General features: G+C 30.7%; 2 protein-coding genes across 2 annotated transcripts in view; both read right to left on the bottom strand.

Annotated features, from left to right (window-relative positions):
• Positions 1-3,209: 3,209 nt before the first annotated feature.
• LOC132739675 (uncharacterized) lies at positions 3,210-8,195 on the bottom strand. Its single transcript, XM_060727434.1, has 3 exons — positions 7,760-8,195; positions 3,540-4,501; positions 3,210-3,358 (listed from the first exon to the last, which is right to left on the bottom strand). The coding sequence occupies exons 2-3, from the start codon at positions 3,895-3,897 to the stop codon at positions 3,210-3,212; spliced, it is 507 nt and encodes a 168-aa protein (XP_060583417.1). The 5' UTR covers positions 3,898-4,501; positions 7,760-8,195.
• A 1,798-nt stretch (positions 8,196-9,993) lies between these two features.
• Positions 9,994-24,133, bottom strand: part of LOC132739683 (cytosolic carboxypeptidase 2-like) — a gene marked incomplete at its 3' end in the record, with an annotated part of 28,309 nt that continues 14,169 nt past the window's right edge. Inside the window, 1 exon segment of the mRNA XM_060727445.1 lies at positions 9,994-10,113. Coding sequence (XP_060583428.1) covers positions 9,994-10,113 — 120 coding nt within the window.

The raw sequence follows: 24,133 nt of genomic DNA, 5'->3' as shown, positions 1-24,133 counted from the left end.
CAGCGAAACATATTTTCCGTATTTTGAATGGTGTCTTGCTGGACTACTTTCACTCTTAATTCAGGCAATATACAAACTTATAGGAGAAGTCTTATGAATTGAAAGGTCAAAAAAGAGAAGAAGTATATAACAAATAAAAAAATTCTTGTTTTTTTTCCTAGAAATACAGGATTTATTTTCATCTTATGATATGAATCATCGAAAGGTTCATCTTTATAAGTTGTCATGGTTACAACTAAAATGAATGAAGAAATATATATTTAAATGGGAGCACGTGATGTTAGAACTGTTGTTAATAGTTTAGCATATCCATATAGTAAATGTAATTCAAAGGCAAACTACAACGCTATTACAAACATGAAAATTTAAAGAAATGAATCCACGTTGTCGTGTTTTTCAAGAACTTGATAATATTGGAAAATATTTGAACTGTCAATAATACTATCTTTCAAATTTACATTAACATATATTGTTTTATGATACACTGATGCCAGTTGCGAGGTTAATAGTCTCCCCTTTATTACATCAATTTAATATCTTTTAATCTGCGCCGATTATGTAAATTTCAGCCTTTATTTGTAATAAAGCGATTAACATTATTACCTCGAGAAAATAATGTCATATGCTAGCAAATGAATATCCACTTACAGAAGTTACTTGCTGTAATATGCAATTGGCGTTATGTCTTAAAAAAGGAGTGCGCTGCTAAACTTAAGATACATATAGTATTGTATGCATGTAACTGACAGACACAACAGATCAAGCACACATGCATGAATATAGAAAAATGAAGTTTTTAATGTTCATTTCTCTATTTATAGTGCAATTTTGTCGTACTAAATAATCATTTTTTGTATTGTAACTGCATATTGCTAAAAAGCTTTTTTCGATGCACATACCGCATTAATAACTTTTCTATCTTGAGAAAATATTAGAAATGATAGTTTAACGTCTTAATTCCGACTAAAAGGACGCAAAGAAAAGAGGAATTGATAAAAGATTGAACTTGATTTTCTGTCAGAATGTTAGCCACTTTCATGGTATTTCTGCCATCGACGGCAGCATTTATAATATGTATCTGCCTACAATGGCAGCATTTTTTCTTCGACCGGACAAGATTGAGCGTCTGTAAAACTTTCAAGAAAAGACTCACGGGGTAGATATTTGGCTTGCGTGACCCCAATGGATGATTGTCTATATTGATAACAGGAAATCCTGCCATTTACTTAAAACTTGAGATATTTTGAACAGAAAACAGGCAATTTCACGGATTTTTCCGAGGCTGTCACTTTTAACCTGCTCAAAATAGTCTTAAAACTGAAAATAAAGAGTCCAAAATTACCTTACAGTATCTCCATTCAATGGACAATAGTTTTATAGCAATGATATGGGCCGTATTTGTGTAATATAATTAAACCAACCAAATTTATAACCTACCTGTACCGATCGGTAATTTTCAGATATCTGCCATCACTGCAGTGATCTGCTATCACTGCCGCCGGTAATACGGTGTGATTAACAAAATGAATAGTCAACCACATTAACCATATATATGAATGGTTGAACACAACAGTAAGGATAAATAGCGCAATGTGCATATCTTTTTATTTTGGTAGCATATCTTAAGCAAAAAGAAAAGAAATAATAAGTCTGAAACATTCTCTCATAGCCTCCCCATCAGTACATTCAGTGCTTTGATTTTTACTTCCCAACATTTTTTAATGTTGTCACTGAAACACCATCAAAGTCCATAGTGGATGACAATGTTATAGAACAACAAAATACATGCACAATAAAAATTTCTAAGCCTGGTTAACAATTGTTTTGAAAAAATAGACAATACAAACATTAATATTTTTTATCTTAAACAATGTAAAAAATACATCAGATCAGACAAATTCACCTTTATAGTTTCTAGACTGATAAATTGTTTCTTGTAACAAGAGCTGTCGGTAGGACAGCAACGCTCGACTATTCTTAGTGCTTGATAGTAAAAAAAATGCTTGATACAGTTACCTCCTCCTGTTTACAGGTTGGGGTCATGATGGTGAACAAGTGTGCAAAGTTTCAAAGCCATATGTCAATGGACTTTGAAAATATTTGAACTATTACAAAAACTTTAACGTAAATTCTAAGTCGAAAAAGGGGCATAATTCTGTAAAAATGCTTGATAGAGTTACCTCCTCCTGTTTACAGGTTGGGGTCATGATGTTGAACAAGTGTGCAAAGTTTCAAAGCCATATGTTAATGGACTTTGAAAATATTTGAACTATTACAAAAACTTTAACGTAAATTCTAAGTCGAAAAAGGGGCATAATTCTGTCAAAATGCTTGATACAGTTACCTCCTCCTGTTTACAGGTTGGGGTCATGATGGTGAACAAGTGTGCAAAGTTTCAAAGCCATATGTCAATGGACTTTGAAAATATTTGAACTATTACAAAAACTTTAACATAAATTCTAAGTCGAAAAAGGGGCATAATTCTGTCAAAATGCTTGATACAGTTACCTCCTCTTGTCTACAGGTTGGGGTCATGATGGTTAACAAGTGTGCAAAGTTTTAAAGCCGTTAGTCAACGAACTTTGAAAATATTTGAGGTGTTACAAAAACTTTTACGTAAATTCTTAGTAAAAAAAGGGGCATAATGCTGTCAAAATTCTTGATAGAGTGACATCCCCCTGCCTACAGGTTGGGGTCATGTTTGTGAACATGTGTGCAAAGTTTCAACGCCATATGTCAATGGACTTTGAAAATATTTGAACTATTACAAAAACTTTAACATAAGTGGTTACGCCGACGCCGACGCTCGGGTGACTGCAATAGCTCTACTTATTCTTATCGAATAGTCGAGCTAAAAAAGGACCAAGTCAGTGAAATTTATAATGTGACACAACAGCCATGGTGAAGATGGTTGACCATGATCATCACCTGATGTTAGAGACCACAATGTAATTTGACCATGTGAGCAGCCATTTGACAAAACATGGTTGTTATTTCATGGAAAACCATGCAAATGATTCATTTCACCTGGGACAAAACTTATAATGACTTTTTTGAAATGTCCATTCAGCTGTCAAGATTCAATTTGCTAAAAGGAAAATGAGCCTAAAAAAGCTTCAATGACAGGAATAGTTTTGCTTATGATGCTGGAAGACTTGTAGTCATACAATTAACCAACAGGAATTAAACAAATGTAAGGCTTGAGAGCATCAAAGGTCTAAGTTTTCTGATGGTGATGTTAGCAGTTTTCTCTCCACATCACAGCAGTAAGCCACACTGAATTTACCAAAGCACAGTTTAGCCACTGCATCATTCCTGGTGTCAAGCAGTTTACCAGTACTAGTTGCCTTCACTTTCGCTAAGAACACATGCCAAAGCAGAAGTACAGTGCAAATGACCACAGAAAGGATTTCATGATCAATCACAAAGAAAGTGTCACCTACACTGCACTATATTGCTACATGCTCTCAGTTTTCATCTCTAATTATAAATATATATAACCAGTAATGTATGTAACACATTCATAAGGATATATTTACCTGCATTTTTGAAAAATTCTAACTCCTCCATGATATTTCCAGGAACATATCTCCATGGTAATGAGAAACATGAGTCATTATCATCAGAAATATTCCCTGAATCATTTTCTCTTTTCTCTTTGCTCAATCTGCGGGCCTTTGCACGCATATACGACATTGCCGGCCCAGCAGACTTACTTAGTCTTTGAATTTTACTTTTCTCCTCCTTTTCCACATTTTCCTCTGCACTACTGGCATTGCCTTCTTTTGGGTCATCAACATATATATATTCATCTGTCTCCCCATTTTCTACAACATCCTCTGAGTTCTCCAAGGCGGAGAAATTATACTGAGTTGTTGCCTTAGTTAACGGATACATTTTTAATTCACAACACTGATAATTAAATAAAATCACAAGACCTCCTATGATTATTAAGCTTTTTCCAAATAATTACGCACTTAAAGCTTGACATCAAAAATCAAAGTACACACTTCACATTTCAATTCAACATCAAACATTTAATATACAGTATGTTCAGATTGATATTACATTTATGTTATAATTACTCCTTTAACTGTCTCAAAGGCAGCTGTCTAAAACGCCAACTGATGGCACGATATGTTTACACCCAATAAAATTACAAAATGGGCATTCAATAATTGAATATCAAAAATCAAGTTCAATTTATATCTTTTTCCTCATCTTGTAAATTGAAATATAAATCCATGATCTATTCATTAAAACCCTCCGTTGCATTTTCAATTTCTATAAAATCCATTTTCGTACACGTCAATTACTGCGGAACCTTCCTTTCTAATGAATACACTCTCAATGTCACAGTTCTATTGTGATCGTTATTAAACTATTACTCTTTCTTGTGAAAAATAAACTTTCTAAATGGTTCTAATTTGCGTCTAATTTTTCAATCCCATCATTGTGAATAGAGCCTGCCACATTAAATCCCTAACTGTTTACTTTTTATCTATGAGCGTGGATTAAAGGAACAATAATAAAACTGTTAAATCAAAATAGGCAGACGTCTGAGCTGATTATTTACATATTCCTCAAGTGATTCACAGTATCCGAGAAACGTGGATTACGCAAAAATTTATGTTAAAATATAACGATAATTAAAAAAGATTGTCCTTAGTATGTATGGCACAGCTCAGAAAACATACTAAACCATTACAACACTTGTGACAGAACAACATAAATTATCTAAATCACAGAATTTTCATTTTGCATTTCCTTTATTTTACATGAATTAATTGTTTTAGAAACAATGTAAAATCAATAAACAAAAACAATGAATTTGTTTGTTGAAAAATAAAAACTACCGTTCCTTTATGTCAACTTTTGAAAATAATCAGATATTTAAAATAAATCCACTTATAAATAAATAAATTTGTTTACAGTTCAAGAGTCCGTTATAAACAAAAGACGTTTGTTTAACAACAAAATTCCACGTCAGGCAAGACTACTGTCTTTAACATTCATCATATTAGTTTTGATTCAATCAGTCAATAAGTCCTCATATTACACCTTTTTAAGCCAATCGGGGCATTTATCTAAACATTATGATGATCAACAAGAATTTTATTACGCCTTTCAACTCAGATTTACAGATAAACTGTGACAATACACAATGATTTCATCTCCATAGGTCTATGAAAAACGCCATCAAAAAATGTTTTCATGTCAAATATACAAATACTTATCTCAACCGCTTTTCAATATTTCAAATTAATTCTCGACCAATGCGTTTAATATGACAGCTTATTTGATTACTTTATCTAGAAAGGCGTTTATCTATCCTATAAAAATCTAGTATCATTAAATATGTGTTAAAGTAATTTTAAATACTACAAGTATTCAATTAATATATTTATTAAGTATTATAGCAGAATGCCTTAATTGCTGGTTGTTACAGGGTAAACAAACTATTAACTGGTTAACATTCCATTAAATGTGAAAATAACTACAGAATTGCTACTTGTTTATATGATAAAATTATATTACAGTATCATATAATACATACTGCTTTTGAAAAGAAATTTATCTTTCTTAAAAATTTTATGTTGCAATTTGAAATGGGGATTAGAATCTTGAATGAAAAGATTTCATGAAATAACTTCCTTTAAATTTAATTTCATGTATGTAATCTTATACAGACACCAGATAGGATAGTGCTCAGACACTTAGTAAAGCGCTCATATTGTAACATGTATATTACGCCACTTAAAATTTGTTTTTATTGATCATTTAAACATGACAAAGTGTCCTAGTAGATCAAAGTTTATTTGATTTTACTAAGAAAGGTAAACAAATGTAAACATCAATGTCACTCCTGTATCCACTTTTGAAGTGTGCCTCACAAAAGCCCCAGGAAGGCTACTATGTAAATAACCAGAACCAGCAGTGAGTCTACTAAAATACAGTTGTAACTTGGTCATTTGAATTCACTGAGTTAAATCACAATTGCATTCAGCCTGTAAAATATACTTCCGTCTATAGACCACTTCTAATTCTGACCACAATATCTTTTCAACAATGTTTAGCTTTCTACTTTTAATCCAATTTTAAACAAGCAATTATCATAGTATTGCAAGCAATCCATAAGTCCCCTACCGGTAAGAGCCCAAGCAACATTCTGAAGGGCCATTGGCCATTCACTTATGTTCCTATTTTAAGTAAATTTGTTGAAAAAGTTCTTTAAAAGTGATCACAGGAAACAGTTTTTATGTACAGACAGACAGACTAGAGGACACTCTAAAGTTATTTTTTAAACATCCCTGTTAACAAAATATAACATTTTTAAAATCCTATCATGATTGAAGAAGTTGGAGTAAAAATTACCAATTTCTCAAAAAAAAAAGTTCAAAAGGGGCATAATTCTGGAAATAGTCTTGCTAGAGTATTGAACACTCACAAATGTTGAGTGATAATAAGAAACATTTATATGAAGTTTGAAGTAGATACATTCAGAAAAAGAAGTTATTAAAAAAAAACAATGTTTTTTCATGAAAATTTTAAGTTCAAGGGAGGTAATTCTGATAAATTTTGTGCTAGAGTTGTAAACCTTGTCACATATGATGTGGTTGATTACAAGCAACTTATATTTAAAGTTTGAAGAAAATACCTTAAGAAATAAAGAACTTATAGTGAAAAAACTTAAAAACTAGAATCAGAAATCTTGAAATTCAGTCTATTTGTTGCCATAGCAACCAGAATTTTCAACATAAGAAGATAAGAAAAGGATGTGCATAATTTCCATACTGCCATATACCCATATGTCAAGTTTCATAAACATATTTTCAGTACTTTTGTGTTATCACTGGATCCAGGTTATGTGTAACATTTGCCATATTTTCTGTCTATTTGTTGCCATAGCAACCAGAATTTTCAACATAGGAAGAAAAGAAAAGACGTGCATAATCTCCATACTGCCATCTATCCATATATCAAGTTTCATAAAAATATTTTCAGTACTTTTTGCATTATTGCGGGATCCAGGTTAAGTGTAAAATTTGCCATATTTTCAGTCTATTTGTTGCCATAGCAACCAGAATTTTCAACATAGGAAGAAAAGAAAAAGACGTGCATAATCTCCATACTGCCATCTATCCATATATCAAGTTTCATTAAAATATTTTCAGTACTTTTTGTGTTATCGCGGGATCCAGTTTTGTGGACGGACGGACTGACTGACGGACGGACGGACTGACGGACGGACAGACAGACGGACAGACGGACGGAGGGTAAACCTAAAGTCCCCTCCGGTAAACCGGTAGGGGACTAAAAAGCCTAAACATATATATCATAGCGGACTTTGACCTTACCCTGGTCTACAACCTTACAATTAGAGCCAGTACCTGAAAGAAATACCTTATTTTTGTTTTTATTTTTGAAAACTGATTAACAAAGCCCATGAGATCATGAGATAATGTTTTATTCATTATATGCAGACAGTTCCTAAATGAAACCAAACAATGAAGTCTTTCATGTTTATTGTTAAGGTTGTTAATAATAAATGAACATGAAAAAAGAAACCTTAAACCTGACTGTATGTTGCCATCTGCCTATTTTGTGTTTGTGTTTTTACTTCTTTAACTATATGTATAATGAATTAAGTATTTAAAATTTTCAATACATATATGCATATGTATGTGAAATGTAAAGCTGTGGTAAAATAGCTTAAGTAATTTGAAATAATGTCAATGAAATAAAAACAATTTAATACCAACTATAAAGAATTAACTATTTCATAATTAATTGGTAAATCCATCATCAAAATTCCTATTTTTTCTTTTGCACTAAAAATATAACAGCTTTTTTTTTTCAAAATTCCACCATCAAACATTGACACGTTGTTTAAATGCATGCAGGCATCTTCCTTAGATTCCATTAAAGAAAAATGAGAAAATTAAGTCCTTCTGAACACATTTCCACTATATCCTGTTTGTTTTTCATGTAACTATATCCACTTTTAAAATTTGTTTTAGTTCATTTCTTGCTCAAAGAAGCATAATGTATGCATTCAAGTGTACAGTCGCAACTTATCAAAAAACAATCAAGATGTATTTTAACATTATGATGTCGAAATCACAGAACATGTGTTATTGTAGATCACTCTGTATGATTTGAATGATTCAAGCATAGACAATATCGCGATCCCTTCACCATGAACCAGTCAAACAATTACCAGACACTGATCGTACATCTACCAATAAATTCTTTTTGATTGAAGCGACAAAACAATGACCATCTACAAATATCTGCTCCACTGAGGTATTGTTTAATTATCAAAAGAATTGACGCTTAAATATTTATTTAAATCCCCCGTGTTTAATATGCTGACAAAAGACTAGCAAATGTTGTATCAATTTTTAATATTTTCTCTAAAAAAATGGGCATCATTTTGCATGTCAATAAATCAACAAGCAGCTATATCACTTTCCAAAGTTAGAGGGTTTTATTCATACCTATTGAATTTTTAATCTGATTGACAGTTTATTTTCTACATATATCATTATCTGAGGGGGTGTTTAAAAAGGGAAGCAACTGCAACAGTCATACTTGTATTCAGTACAAACTGATTTATTTCCCCTAATTTGGCAGTTCATATCCTTTATTACCCAATAGTTATTTTCTATGAGCTACAAACTCAGTTCACTTATGATTATAAAATATTTACTTCACATCATCTAAATTAATTAACTTGTCAAAAGAAAATGCTCAAACTTTCCTTACATTCAATCAAAATCCTTTTCAAACAGCTTTAAAAAAAATACTAAAGGGAGATCAAACACAAAAGCATCTTAAGGAATTCTCTGGAGTGGTTTCCCCTTACTAACAATTTACCTACCAACTGATTTTCTATATAATTTCTAAACCCAAAAATTATTAATAAATAATATTACTTAAATAGGCAGATAATATAAAGCTCAGTAAAATAGAGGCTCAGTAAAATAGAGTAAATTTGTCATACTGGACAACCTTCAATTCTTAAATTGGAGTGGCTTATTGTATTCTCTTTGTGGGGTAATGTAGAGGGCAGTCTGCAAGTATTCCAGGACTAGCTGTGAGTTCTGTGACCAAGCATTTAATATGGACTGGTAGCCAACCTATGTTAGGGGTGTCATCGATTCAATCGATATCGGTGTATCAACGATCTTTGTTATCCGATTCGATATCGATTCCATTTTTTAAATATCGGATATCGAATGCTCATATAATTTCTAGCTAAAGAGACTTCAGCGTACAGGTTTTATAGAACTGACAGACCTGTTTACTGTCGCAAAACATCAAAATAAAAGCGACATATAAAGTTATGAATGCCAGAAACATTTTTTTTCTAAAATGAAAACGGAAATCAATGCCAAAGTTACCTCCCAGTGTCTCTAACGAATGCTGCCTAATTTCGTTGTAATCTCGCATGTCTGCTAAGTGGATGTGTAGAAATGCCAAGAAAAATTTGTCAGTGTTTCTTTGTAAAAATTATGATTACAAAATGTTAAACTTTAATAATTATTCAGGTTCTAAACACTATAATTTGCCAATTAAACCCGGCTTAATTGGAACGGCAAGGACGGGATTTAGCATGATCAGTAACTACGTTATAGCAACAACAACAACTAAAGTTAAATGGAAAAGGCTTTAAACTTTATAGTTACTAGTCATTAGTTTTCATTTATAGCTTTATAATAAAAAAGAAACAAATTGTTCAGTTTTCATAGTTGATCTTTTCTGCATTTGTCTATATATAACTGCTTTGTCAGTGTCCTTAGGAAACATTTAAAAAGACTTGAAAGCTAAAATTTAGCCTGGCAATCGATATATCGCTGTATCGCCGATAATTCATTACCGATATATATCGATACAAAAATCCTTATCGATGACACCTCTAGTCCTATGTACATTTGACACATACATGTATATGCATATAACTAATTGACAGATTAAAGTATGTCTTACCTTTCTTATCATCAGAGTCTGAATCATCTGATTCAGAACTTTCCGAGACCGACATGTACGGAAAGTTCTTCTCCCATTCTGCATATGACTGGAATGTACTCCTGTAGCCTTGGTTACGACCTGAAGTAACAAAGAAAAATAGTAAAATATGTTGGACTGATGTAAATAAAAATATTTTTAAATTAGACTTATTGCTGTATTACAAATAATTTTACTTTTCAATTACTTGTTACGGTACTACATGTAACATACAGCTTTTTAAAATTTTCATAAATATAGCTGGGGCCAACTTATTTGTATAAAAGCCTAGATTTCATGTATCTTTCAAATTTTAGCACTTAACTATTCTTTGTGCTTTATAAATTTACTTTGATTTTTTTGATACATTGTTTATCATCTCTATTATCTTTATTATTCCATGTATTAAATAACATTTGATGCACATCTTGCAAACATAACAAATTGTCTTTATTTGTTCAAAATTATATTATTGATGATGATGAATATTATTTATGTAATGTACTTTTTATTAAAGCATGCTGATAAATTTTCATGCAAACTTTGCTGTATTGTCAGTTATTGGAAAGTCTCTATTAAAGCAACAAAGTAAGTGACATTTAATTTATCTGTCAAATAACATTATAGATTACACTTTCATAAAAGACAGACTTGGTTCAAATTTTTTTGAAAATTTGGCTTTAATATCATACACTATTCCGCAGTCAACTGGCTTTCCAAGTTGTATGACTGCTAAACTTATCGACTAAAATTTAACCCATAAAGTTGAATTATGTCAGGTTACCTGTATTATTAAATTATAATATCTAATATAAAGAATGCAGGAGGTACAATAAGAATATATTAATGTGTGATTGATCATTCCTACAATAATAAATAGTCTAATTTATTCTCAACTTAATCAATCTATGATCAATATTTATATAACAACCTGGGTTTAGTTCATTGTTCAAATAAGAAAAAGAATTACACAAGGTAGTAGAGTTCATGGTCTTTTAATCCCAGTCAACATCGATCATTGCTTATTTGTAAATGATTGCATTCCAAGGCTACAGGCCGTAGTTTTTTTTAAGTTTAATGATTTTAATAATATATTGTTCTTTTATTACCCGTCTCTTTATTACCATAAAAGCCTGAAAATTATAGAACTTCAGAGAACAGTTACCTCCCTTTATTTCAATAACCCCATTAGGAAAAAAGAAACCAAATGAAATCAATGAAATAAAGTACAGATTTTTGATAAAAGTAAAGAAAAAATGGCCAATAGTTCAAGACTTATATATATATATATGCATAAACATGCAGAGCTTACTTTTTGTATATATACAACATAAACAAAAATATGACTGTAACAAGTTTGTTTAATTCATATAATGCATACATGTGATATGCTGGGGGATTTTAAAAAAATCCCAATATTTCAACCCTGATCCCAAATCGTTAATAAAATAGATAAAATGTCAACATAAAAAAATCAAACGTAGCACCTTTATATAATATTTAAACTGTGCCGCCCGGCATTGATTGTTATCTGTCCATATTCCGGATGATAGCAGATTTGATATTGTGTTGAATATTGTGTTGCTTATTGACAGCAAGGTGGCATAATAAACAGTTTGCCGAAGTTATTCTAGCATGTTTAACTTATCAAGGGTCTTCTGTCACTTTTAATTTACATGCTGTGATTCAGTCTTTCTTAAATGGCAGTATGTAAATTTACTTCTAATTTTTATTGGCACATAATTATATTAAAGTTGATGCCGACTTTGATTTTCTTTGATTAGTGCCGCACTGATAAAGAATTGTTTAGGAAATATATCTATTCTTGTGGATATAATTAACAGAAAATTTCTTTCTTTTTAAATATTTTATTTTTTGTTTGTATATACTCTTCTTGCGTTAACCTATTTCACTGTCAGAGATAATATGATTATGAATATTTAGTTTAGTAACTCTAAACGTTTTTAATAAAGAAGAAATAACTTATCAAGTATTTTTTAGCAACTTCAGCTTGTTGCTAAAAAAAAAAAAAAAAACCCGCAAACATGCATTTTCCCTTCTGAGTTTTGAAATTTTATTGAATGTCTGAAAAGACACTGAACTTTTGTTCCATTTAAAGTAAAACATAGCAAAATGTACAGGACTGTTCTAGAAGAAACTTTTATTGACTTATATATATAAACATATAAGACATGGGCTGTATGATTATGTTCTTTTTTTTCCTTTCTGTGTTTAAATGATATTGATCAACAATAAGATCATAAAAACACTTTTAATTTTGAGGGTAAATATCAAAATGTGCCTAACACGTCTATAAAAAATCCAGTTGAGACGGGCTGAAAATCCAGTTCTGGCCAATTTCAAATTTTATCACTATATGGTAATGTACTGAAATATTTTTAAATACTATAAACTCTGACAGTGATAATGAAAATAACTCAAAAAAATAAACTAGAAATGATCACTTAAGGTGATTCATACCCTCACCTTACCTATTTTGCTGAAGCCAAATTTGTACCAAAAATAATTTCACTTAATTGCTTTGCTAAAAGGTTGTCATATCTGCTAACCATTATTTTGGCCAAAAAAAAAGATTTTAAGGATAAAGGAGATAACTGAAGTTAAACAATTAGTATTCAGACTGAAGCCAATTTGAATTAAAAGGGACTAAACTATGATATAACTACCTATCAGAGTTATCAAACATGAAACTGATATTGCATTGATATTTAAGTTCAAATTATTATCTCTACGGTTCCTAAGATGAGACTGGACATAAAATAATAAAGTCATATCCAGCTACCACAAAAAAACAATCAATAACTTGACATTGAATGTCAAGGTCATTCAAGACTCAAAATCAATGTAAGTCATCAACTTGAAGGTCTACATTTAAGGATTGTTGCGTCCAAGTATGAGGACAATTCATTAATGAAAGTTTTATGTCCCCATTGTGATTTGTTTTCATATTAGATACAACGAGGCAGTTTGAAGGCAGGAAGTATCCCCTTAATCAGTACAATTTTTTAATTTAAGAGTCTATGACCAACATTTAAGTATGATCTTGTCCTTAGAAGAAACAACCTGGTTTTTGAGCTCTGCACATCATTTCATAATCGTAGAGCTGGCACAAAATATGGACTTTTATGTATTTTACTTTGAAGTTTGACCTTGACTTTGGGAGAGTTACCTGACTCAACTGTTGTGCTCTACACATTGTGTCATAAATGAAGATCAAATGTGCCAAGGTACTTTCAAGGTAAATTATTCATTGTTATGAAGCGGACACAAACCTTGACAATAAGTCTTCAAAGTTCGCAGTTTTGTTAAGACTGATATTTCTCTAAATAAACATAATTATCACAACTAAAAAAAATACCAACAGGGTGAACCATAGGACCTGTTTGTTAAAGCAGTGAGAATGAAAAGCCAATGTCATCATACAAAAATAACTTTTTTTTTCTTGTACATGATACAGATTTTAATTTAGTTTAATTTAGTCATTATTTTCACAATAAAACATTTTTTTTTGTATTTATCAAATTTAATTTCTATAAAATAATGTATATTCAGAAGTGTCTGTCGGCATGAAATAAAATTATGTACATCAGTTCTAAATACTGTTAATACATCATAATTAAGATATTCAAAAAAGCATTTTCAACAAATTTCTGATTTAACAACATAATGAACCATGCAGTTATAGTGCAGTTATCATGCAGTAAAAAGTAAGTATTGTCAGTATTCCTTAAGTTAAGCGATCAGTGTCTTAAGCAAACTATTAATTTGAACACTTCCCGCAATACTAATCAATCATAACAAGAGCTAAATATACCACCAGCAGAAACTTCCAGGCCAGCCTGAACTACTAACGACTAAAGACACTTCATTTAAACAGTTACTAACACCACTGAATTTGTATACAAATTAGTCTTCAGCTTGAAGCTTGAACAAATATTTTAGAGATTTCAATATCAAATACACTTACTGCATCTAAGCAGTATAAAGAGAAGCTGAAGACTTAAAGGCCATAAACCTGCAATTATTACTATCAGCCTTAAATGTTAAAGTAACTGATATAGAATTTGACCTCCTTTGAATTTGGAACAGATCAGTCAAAGCTTTCAGGATTTCAGTATCAAAATATAAACAAGAGCACTGCATGATGTGCTAATGTTGTCTTTAATAACACATTTTATTTTTAAAAATATTCAAAGTCATAAAGGGGCTTAACTCCTGAAGAACTGCTTTCAGGATAATGTCCCTTGTCTTTTAATTGTACTTTGTCAATCAGTGTTATAAATTTCATACTGATACCATTCTTAGTTTTGAAATCATTCTTCATAATTTTGTCAAAAATGGTAGTCAAATAGGGGCATGAGTCTTTGACCATGACAAAGACAACATCATATTATTATATAGGGATAAAAATAGCTTGACCCTGTCCTTGAAACAGACAAGCTAAAATCTGAACCAGGTGCCTGCAGCAAAACTGGTGACAAATGCTAATCACTTTCGTTCCGAGCAGGATAAAGGTTAAAGCTGTAATCATATGATGTTAGAAGATTTTATTTGTGTCCAAACTCATCAATGCTTACCCAAGGTTGAGCATGTTTTTGCCCTCCTGGACTCTGTCATAGCAATTGTATCGAGAAATCCTATCATTGTGATTAAATATATATATTTCACCTTTTCAGATATAATATAGTATTTTACAAATTTCAATTCCTTATTCACCAAATATTCATATATTAATCTTCTTTATATTCATTTATAAATATTCATGTTACAAATTCATGTATATTCATATTATATCACAAATCTTCATATTACACTTATCATAATGTTATGACTATATTATTAATGTAAAATATAATTAATATATTCAAATGTAAATATTCACATGTCACAAAATTATTCATGTATATTTATACAGCATCAAGACTACTGGTATTCAAATATTATCCATCATAAGAAAATGAAGCACTATTATATATAAACATCATTTCTTAAAGTAGCAAAGTTGCACAGACTACGTATTTCCTAGTAATTCTTCTAATCTTCAAATAATGCTCATCAGTTAATGGCTTTCTCTAACATTTTAAGCTTAAACTACTATTTTTATAAAATATTCTGTTACACTAATTTATGATATTCCAAACACTGCCTGCAACTATATAACTTTATTAATGTGTATATATAATTTTCCTATCACAATCCATCGTAGGTTTTAAGTTATTACAGTTTTGGTATCGTCAATTTATATTAAGATTCTACGACATCAAAACAAGAGAGAAAAAAATAATAAAAAAAAAGATTCCGGCCACTGAAGATAAATGATTATATATTTATTATATCCTCTGAACAATCTGATTTTGGATTATTATTCACAGAGATAAATACGTCTCCGAGACGTGATATAATGTTTACTCTTATAATCTCACAATCCGTGGGTATAATAAAAACACAATTACATTATTTCAAACCAAATTGTAAATTGAAGAAAAACTTGTAAGAAAATCCTCGAGTGTAAAATTAACAAACTGAACAATGAAACTCAAACATATTTTTTTATTTAAAGCAAATATCCCTTTTGCTTATTTAAAAAAGGAAAAAAGCAGGCAACCCATTGAGAGCTGCATGGATATTATATATACATATATATATATATTTTTCATAATGACACCTATGTTTGTTAATCTTTTATGGGATTCAAGTGCTTTCAGTAAACAAGATTGAATAATCAATTCATTTTCTATATTCCTTTTATTTCTTTTTATAATCGAAGCCGACAAAATTTAGAAATTAATAGAAAAATAAAAATTTGCATTTTATAATATGTCTTCTTTTATTAAACACTTTCTAAAATTAAACTAGATCAATATAAATGGATTCAAATATCATCTGAACAACAAATCATATATGAATTAATACAGACATTAACAACTTTAAAGCCAGTGTCTAATATAATTGTACTGTACGAACTTTTTATAATAAAAAATCAAAAGGGAGGTAACTCAATAGTTCTATAGATAAATGATACCAAATGATCTATAAAAGTACGCAAGTTCAGACTGGAGTAGGAAAATTCCAACACCATCACAACCACCTGGCGTGGGTCTTTAAATTGGAGACAACTTTAGTGGGCCAAATCCCTTTAATTTTGTGAAAAAGACTTTCTCAAACCTCTGCATATATCACAATATATATAAGGGACATTTTTTTAAGTATAATTTTGTCAGAAGAATTTTAGTCAAGTGCTAATCTAGGTAAAATCCAAAAGCTTCTCCTTGACAATTTTAACTTATCAATACTCTACTGACATTTGCATAAATGGTCCAGTTGATTGAAAGTTTTTGACTGATTTTCCTTGCACATAAGTTTGTTTTGATTGTTTCTTTCAATTTAATAATAATTTAAGTAACACTGACACAGTAAAAATCATATTGAATCTTGCAAGCTTTACTAGTTTGAGCAAGACCTCATTTTCCCGTTCATGTATTATTTCAGGCATATCGTCTCATTATAAACCACCAACCTTCCACAAGCTAGCTGGTTTAAGTTTTTGTTAATTATTTAATGCACAAAATTGGCATTTTAAGAGTGACATTATGCTTATTTTTTTCACAGTCAAGTTGAGTCAAATAAGTATTATATATTTTCAAAGATGTCAATCAGGAATCCTTATGGAGGCAACAACATCTGGATGATATGCAGGTGCTCATGAGTGGTGAAGAGTTGGATGATATAAGCAGTATAGAGTATAAACGTTTCCCAAGACATAAAAGGGAAAATCACTGTGATACAGGTGCAATCTATCACTGGTATATGTATAGGTATCCAAGACTCTCCAGGAGGAAATACTATATTTCTGAGAAGGACAATGTCAGCATCCTCTGTAGTCTGGCATGCTCTTCAAGTTTAGGGTAAATTGTAATTCATACAACTGAAATCACTGGTAGTGGTGTTGGTAGTTTTCACTGCAGATAATGGCAGTAAGCCACACTTAGTTTACCAGAGCAGTTCAGCCATAGCATCGTTCCTTAGTAAGTTGTCAAGCAGTTTACCTGAGTACTAGTTGACTTCACTTTTGCAAGGAACTGATAACTTCTGTACATGACAGAACAGAAGTACAGTGCAAATGACCATAGAAATTAAGGATTTCATGATCAATCGCAACTTAAGTGACCTGCACAGACCAGGAATCAAACCCGGATCGCCCTATTCACAGTCCAATCATATTGAGTTTACCGGATGGTGCCTGAGATCACTGACAGATTTACTGATTATTTATAACATCAGTGCAGACTTAGACCAGACTATTTATTGTTGTCTGTTCAATTTTTGTTTGCACAAACTTTTAAATCTTTTTCTCAAAAAATAAATAAATATAAAAAAAATCATCATGAAAGAAGAAAATCCCCATGTTTGACTTAACAAGATTGTTTTGTTGATTTTTTATTTGTCAGTATGTTGAATCAACAGTAATTATTTGCAACTATTCAACTCTTGAATGACGTATCTGTGACATTAAGTAAACATAGAATAATTTATAAAGCCATGTTCAACAAGTTTTTGTCAATACTAGTTTACACATGCTTACATTATTTCTATGTCAAATTCTTACTAACAATTTTTGCAAATAAAATGCTTGCATTTTTACTTAGCTAAAACCATCCAGTATATTTTAAAGGACATAAGATTTAAACAAAAAACCATCAGCACACTCTTTTTAAATGCAAATGAATGTAACTGCAAAAAGGGGAAGTAACTGTGCACATTAAAATTAGTTTAATAAAATCTTGTGTAATATACACTACTCAGCTATATAGTTTATTCTCTTACTTCATGTAAAATATTCTCCTAATTAAGCCTTTTCTTGAGTTTTGATTTGCAAGCAATTGATTTTTGAGACACTCTTGATCAATTAATTAAGAACAGTTGCTTACTCTTTTCATAGACATCCATTTGCAAGCAAAAGGTGTACAAGATTTGATGCAAAAATATGCCAGTTGACTTTTGGATGTGCATTGATATTTCATATTACTTTTGTATTATAAACAAAACAATGTTCTAAATGTCATAACAGGCCATATGCTGAATGGATTGTCTTGTTGGGCATATCATTATGTCACAGGTTAAATTATTCATATTATATTTTCAAGGAAAGATTTATGTTTGTTTAATTGTAAGAGACCAAGTAAATTAAGGAATATTTTGTCACAAACAGTGGAATGTCTTGTACCAGTTTTAATCATTTAAGTAAAAATTGATCCTTACACTGGCTCATTATCTTTGTAACTGACAGATTGAAATGTTCAAGAATTATTTGTAAGACACTCATACTTATTTGTTTATTTTAGAATGATTTGACTCAATTCTCTGACCTTTTAGACACTGATTTATAATAATTGTCACTAAGATTGGACTGTCTGACTCTGAGACCATTATCAAACTATGGTCTTCAAGACTATAAATATATTTTTAACTGACCTACTAGCCCAACCAATTGTGCGCCAGGACTTTTTATTCTATAAACGATGGTTGCCCTTCATAAAGACCGACATCTACATAATATCAGTTTGTAAAATCGGTCAGTCTTCCAGTTGAAATATTGAGAGCTGAAATATTGAGACTAAAATACCTATCAAAGTAATAATAAGAATATAAATATAATTATGTTCATCTACAAAGATCCTGTCTCCTCAAAAGATAATATAAACTGAGTTACTTACGACGTCTTTGCTGTTCTTTAAAAGCTACCATATCCAAACTTCTAAACGAAAGGTCAATTTCATATGGGTTTTCTGAGTAAACTTGAGCACATGCCAGTGGTGGCAACTTTGGCGTATTATCCATGTTAGTCGTTAAGTTCTCAGAATCTTTATTAGCAGAATTAACCATAATTTCTTCCATAATTCAAACCTTTCAAGTCCAAACAAATAATTTCTCGAAACTTTTTAATCATGTCCATTAGGGTATTTTAACAGTCCTTTATACTTCATCTGAATAGTGTAAACCACATTGTCAAAATATATATAATCAGCACCATTTTTGACCATACATCCATTTTAAAAACAGTGCAGAGACTTTCAAACTTTCTCAGGATTTTATAAACTCCAACTCAAAAATCTTGTTGAAAAATAGCGTTATCTGTCACTTATTTAAATACTTTAAACCAAATACCCTCCTTTTTCTTTCCTATGTCGGCATTTAACATTAAAAGATCTTAACTTTTAATCCTCCGGCTGATTCCATATAGATTACAGTGTGATTATGTCCTAATTTTCATGAACAAAATCACGGTCAGATCACTTTCAAAAGTTAACCATAGTATGATCTTACAATACTTGATGAAAGAATGTCAAAGAGTCAAGTAGAATAGAATAGCACCATAAAAACAGACAATAAATCACTCCTATATTGGATATACTTATACATACATAGCTTACTGAAACACTTCAAAAGCTTTTTACAAAGTCCGATACCAAAATTGAATTTACTTATTTTTAAACAACAAAAGACAGTACTTTCGGCATAATTTTTCAAATGCCTTTACAATATAGTATTTTCATTTGTCGTAACTGTGTGTATCTATGTATAGAAGTTTTTAGTCAAGCCTATATCGTGCTTGTGTATCTCACACTTTAAACTCATCAACAGTCCTGTCAGAATTAAAATATGCTGAGTTCATTCAAATGTCAACGTGTATGCCAAATTCTGGCTAAATATGTCACTGTTTATTTCCCTCTACAATATAGTAAAAATTTAAAATCCAGTCTACAAAACCAATCATTTTATCATTTAATCATTGTTTTATCACTCAATTGATTCTTTTCATCAATCTTGAAAAAATAAAGAATAGCCATCAGGCCAAACATTTACAATGATTCTATATTCAAATTCAGTTTGTTGAAATTTTACAAGTTTTAATCCCCTCTTCATATTTTGATACTTTTCAAGAAATTTGGTAAACATTGGATCAATATTAAATAAATAGTTCATTATAAAGGTATGTATTTAACGATCAATTGAGCGTATAGCCTTAGCTTTGCTTAAAATCAGCCAATTTACACATATACTTTACAAATAACAAAAGATTTGATTTATCATGCCAACTGATATGGTTATATAAAGCGGTCACCCTGATTGACTTAAAATATACATAGAACCCTGGTTTTACGTTATTTAAGCAACTCTGTTACGACTGTTTTAAACAAACACGATAGATTAATCAACATAAACTCTGCCACACTCGAGGGTATAAGCAAATCTTATGCTCTTAATTAATGAACTTTTGAATTGTTGGACAAATTGTCGGAATGTTATCACTATGCAGCAAACAATGGAAAAATCTTAATTCAGTATTTATAAATACAGACAAAAGTATCAATCTATTTTACCCTTTAACAAGGAAGCATGCAGACATAAAGAAATTTGTCACAGAGTGGCAGAACTGACTGACTCATTATAATCTGAATAAGGCATGATCCCTCAGAAGCATTGAATTCACAACAAAATGACATGAAAATTGCAATCTGAGTCTGTACATGAGGGATAATGAAAAAATGCAACATCCCTCACGCCCTCTTGCATTGGCTTGAGCGGTACTAAATTCTCAACACTTAAAAGTGTTGGAATCAATGATCCGGCACAACCAGCAAAATATAACAACACTGAAGTGAATTAACAGGGCACTTTCATGGTCATATAAACCAATTATTCACAATGATAAGTACTTATTCATTCATTTCTAGATGTTCATTCATTTCTAGATGCCACATCATCATCATACTGTTTAACCCATGTGGATTGACCTCGGAAAATGTAACAAAAATGTGTTAAAATCAGCATAAAACCCAGATTAAAGGACCAAAACTACTGGAAGATTATGTTTTTATTCTTCAAGAATCATATTATGTTTTCTAAGATATGAGAAAAAGATTTTCAATGTCTGAAGCATCCCATTGCTATCAGATCTATTAAAGCAAAGTAACAATATTGAAAACCTTTGTTTAGCTTCTCATTTAAGAGACAAAGTAGATGAGAAATGAGAAAAAAAAGTGAGAAAAGTCACCACAATTACTGTGTTATTTATTATCAGAAGATTTGATTTTAAACTTCTATGTCAAATTAACAATATAATATTTTATTGCTTTTAAGCTTTACTGGTTGACGAAGACCTTAGGTGCCCCTTCGTGTATTAATACTAAGGCAAATACAAATGGGCACATGAGTAGAATCATTATAGCTTATTCTAAGATAGCTTCCATACAATAAATTATTACAAACTGGCAGTGAGGATCAAATAATTTGAAGTCAGCAACAATCAGCTTAACCCCCACCCTCTGTCAAAGGGGTCACATTGTAATGGTTGATAGATTGCTAAGAAACAAATTATTAACCATCTGTATTTTCAGATGCCTCAACCGTTGAGCTAAAAGTAATGAGAGTTACAACATTTTAATGTCACTTTCAAAATTTGATGACTTGTTGAACACTTGTGATAATTATTATAACTGCAATTACACTGTCCAAGTTCTCTCATAATCAGATTCTGTGAACTGGTAATAAAAGAACCAAAAACACTGTGTATATCCTATTCACAGGGATGTGAAAATAAAACAGGAATGTATAATGCAACAGTAATGCCAGATATGTGCAATACAAGCAACACGGACAGTTGACAGGCCAATATATTTTATATAGTACATCAAAATTGAAAGAATGACAGTCACTATTGCTAAATCTTTGCAGCTGTGTGCACCGATTCATTTCAAGTAACAAGACTGGCCACTTGTCTTCCATTTTTAAAAGCTGAGCATCAATCAATATAAGTGTGACGGACAGACAGACGACAAAGAAGTGATCCCTACATGTTGCCGCTACTCTTTCACATAGCCGCGCTTCAACAATAATATGATTATGAAGTTGTTTTCAATTGTCTGGTAAAACTGAACATGGATCAAACCCATTACCTTCAATATTCAGAAAGGACATGAGTATTAATCTTTCCTGTGCCAGTGCTGACAGTATTGGTGCATTGTAAAACCAAACAAAACAAACAAAATCACTTGCCATTGACATTGACATAGGTGTGACAAAGTGCGACAATATATTTTTTTTATCATGAAGTAAATAGGATTAAACTTTAAACCCTGTCATAAACATTAACATGAAAAAGGTCCTCAATATTGACAAATTGAAACTGAATTAACCCAAACACACATAGGAACTGAAACTGATTAGCATTTGCCACTAGTATAATGTCAGACAATTTCCGTCAATTTTCAACACGCTTCTTCAAAATATAGAGCCTGATGGGAAATCAATTACAAAATTTAAGCAGGTTAACCTGGTAAAGCTTAAAATTAATGTAAATAAGTTAATAAAAAAACTCTTCAAATTGAAAATAAGGTGAATATACGGTCTTAAGTCATGTTGTATTATTATTAAAGCATATCCATTATTACTAACTAGGGGATTATACCTGACAGTAACAAACAAAATAACAAATACATGTAACATTGAAGTATCATTAATAATAGTTCAGTCTATTTACTCATTGCATTTATTTCTTTTTTAAATTCAATTTAAGTTTAAAACATTCAGACATAATTGGGTACATAATTATGGAAATAACCAAAGGGAGTTAACTACTACCACATACAAACTTTATGAAGCTTGTATTATCTTTCTTTAAAAATTTAAATTTTGTCTCTAAACTTTAAATACTAAATTATACAAATACCATAATAATACTATAGTTGTAACAACTTTAAGGAAAGCACAATATAAACCAATATAATGAAAATTTGTTATTTTTTAGACAGTTAAAATCATAATTTTATAATTGTATTAAGTTAGTGCTTTAATGATACATGTAAAGTGTTTAATATAAATGTCTTAGCTGGTTATTATGTGGCCAAAGTGAGGCTAAAAAATTCCAACCATGCATCAAAGAAATTACAGAAAGGAACCAAGTTCATTTTCAATTTACTTATTTCATTAATTTTATTTACCCAAGAAAAAAATAATAAAATGGCTAACAAATCTATAATGCAGAGTCATGCACAACAATTTAGTGGTGCCTGACTAATAATATTACCAATATCTGGAAAAAGTGATTCCTCAGAATCAAGCAATAAAACAGCATAATTACATGAAAATTGCATACTAGGTTTGATTGAGTCTGTACATGAGATAATGAAAAATGATGATAATGACAAACCAATAACTTACAAAAATCATTAACATATTAATTAATATATTTAAACTTGAAAATTCTGTTACAACTCTGTACTTAACCCTATGTCATGTGTAAGTATCGTATTAACTTGCCTATATAACCATATGTCATGTGTAAGTACCGTATTTACTTGCCTATATGACCATATGTCATATGTAAGTACAGTATTTACTTGCCTATATAACCATAATTATGTCATGTGTAAGTACAGTATTTACTTGCCTATATAACCATATGTCATGTGTAAGTACAGTATTTACTTGCCTATATAACCATAATTATGTCATGTGTAAGTACAGTATTTACTTGCCTATATAACCATATGTCATGTGTAAGTACAGTATTTACTTGCCTATATAACCATAATTATGTCATGTGTAAGTACAGTATTTACTTGCCTATATAACCATATGTCATGTGTAAGTACTGTATTTACTTGCCTATATAACCATATGTCATGTGTAAGTACCGAATTTACTTGCCTATATGACCATATGTCATATGTAAGTACAGTATTTACTTGTCTATATAACCATAATTATGTTATGTGTAAGTATCGTATTTACTTGCCCATATAACCATATGTCATGACTGTGTAAGTACCATATTTACTCACCTATATAACCATATGTCATGGGTAAGTACCATATTTACTTGCCTATATAACCATAATATCATGGGTAATTGTGAAGGCTCATAAATTACTAGTTGACAAAAAAATTGTTCACAGGCAACAAAACCTGTGTTCTAAATCTTTAAAAAAAATCAGATAGGGAAAAACACTACACAAAATTTATAACATCTCAGTGACGATAAAAAAAAAATATTAAAAAAGATTTATTTCAATTCATCTGTCCCTGTCAAGCTGATAAT

Source organism: Ruditapes philippinarum, unplaced genomic scaffold, assembly GCF_026571515.1.
Source record: "Ruditapes philippinarum isolate M1 unplaced genomic scaffold, ASM2657151v2 ctg234_1_1_1_1, whole genome shotgun sequence".
Lineage (NCBI taxonomy): Eukaryota > Metazoa > Mollusca > Bivalvia > Venerida > Veneridae > Ruditapes > Ruditapes philippinarum.
Note: the sequence above shows the minus strand (reverse complement) of the source record. Positions and strands in the feature narration are given on the sequence as shown.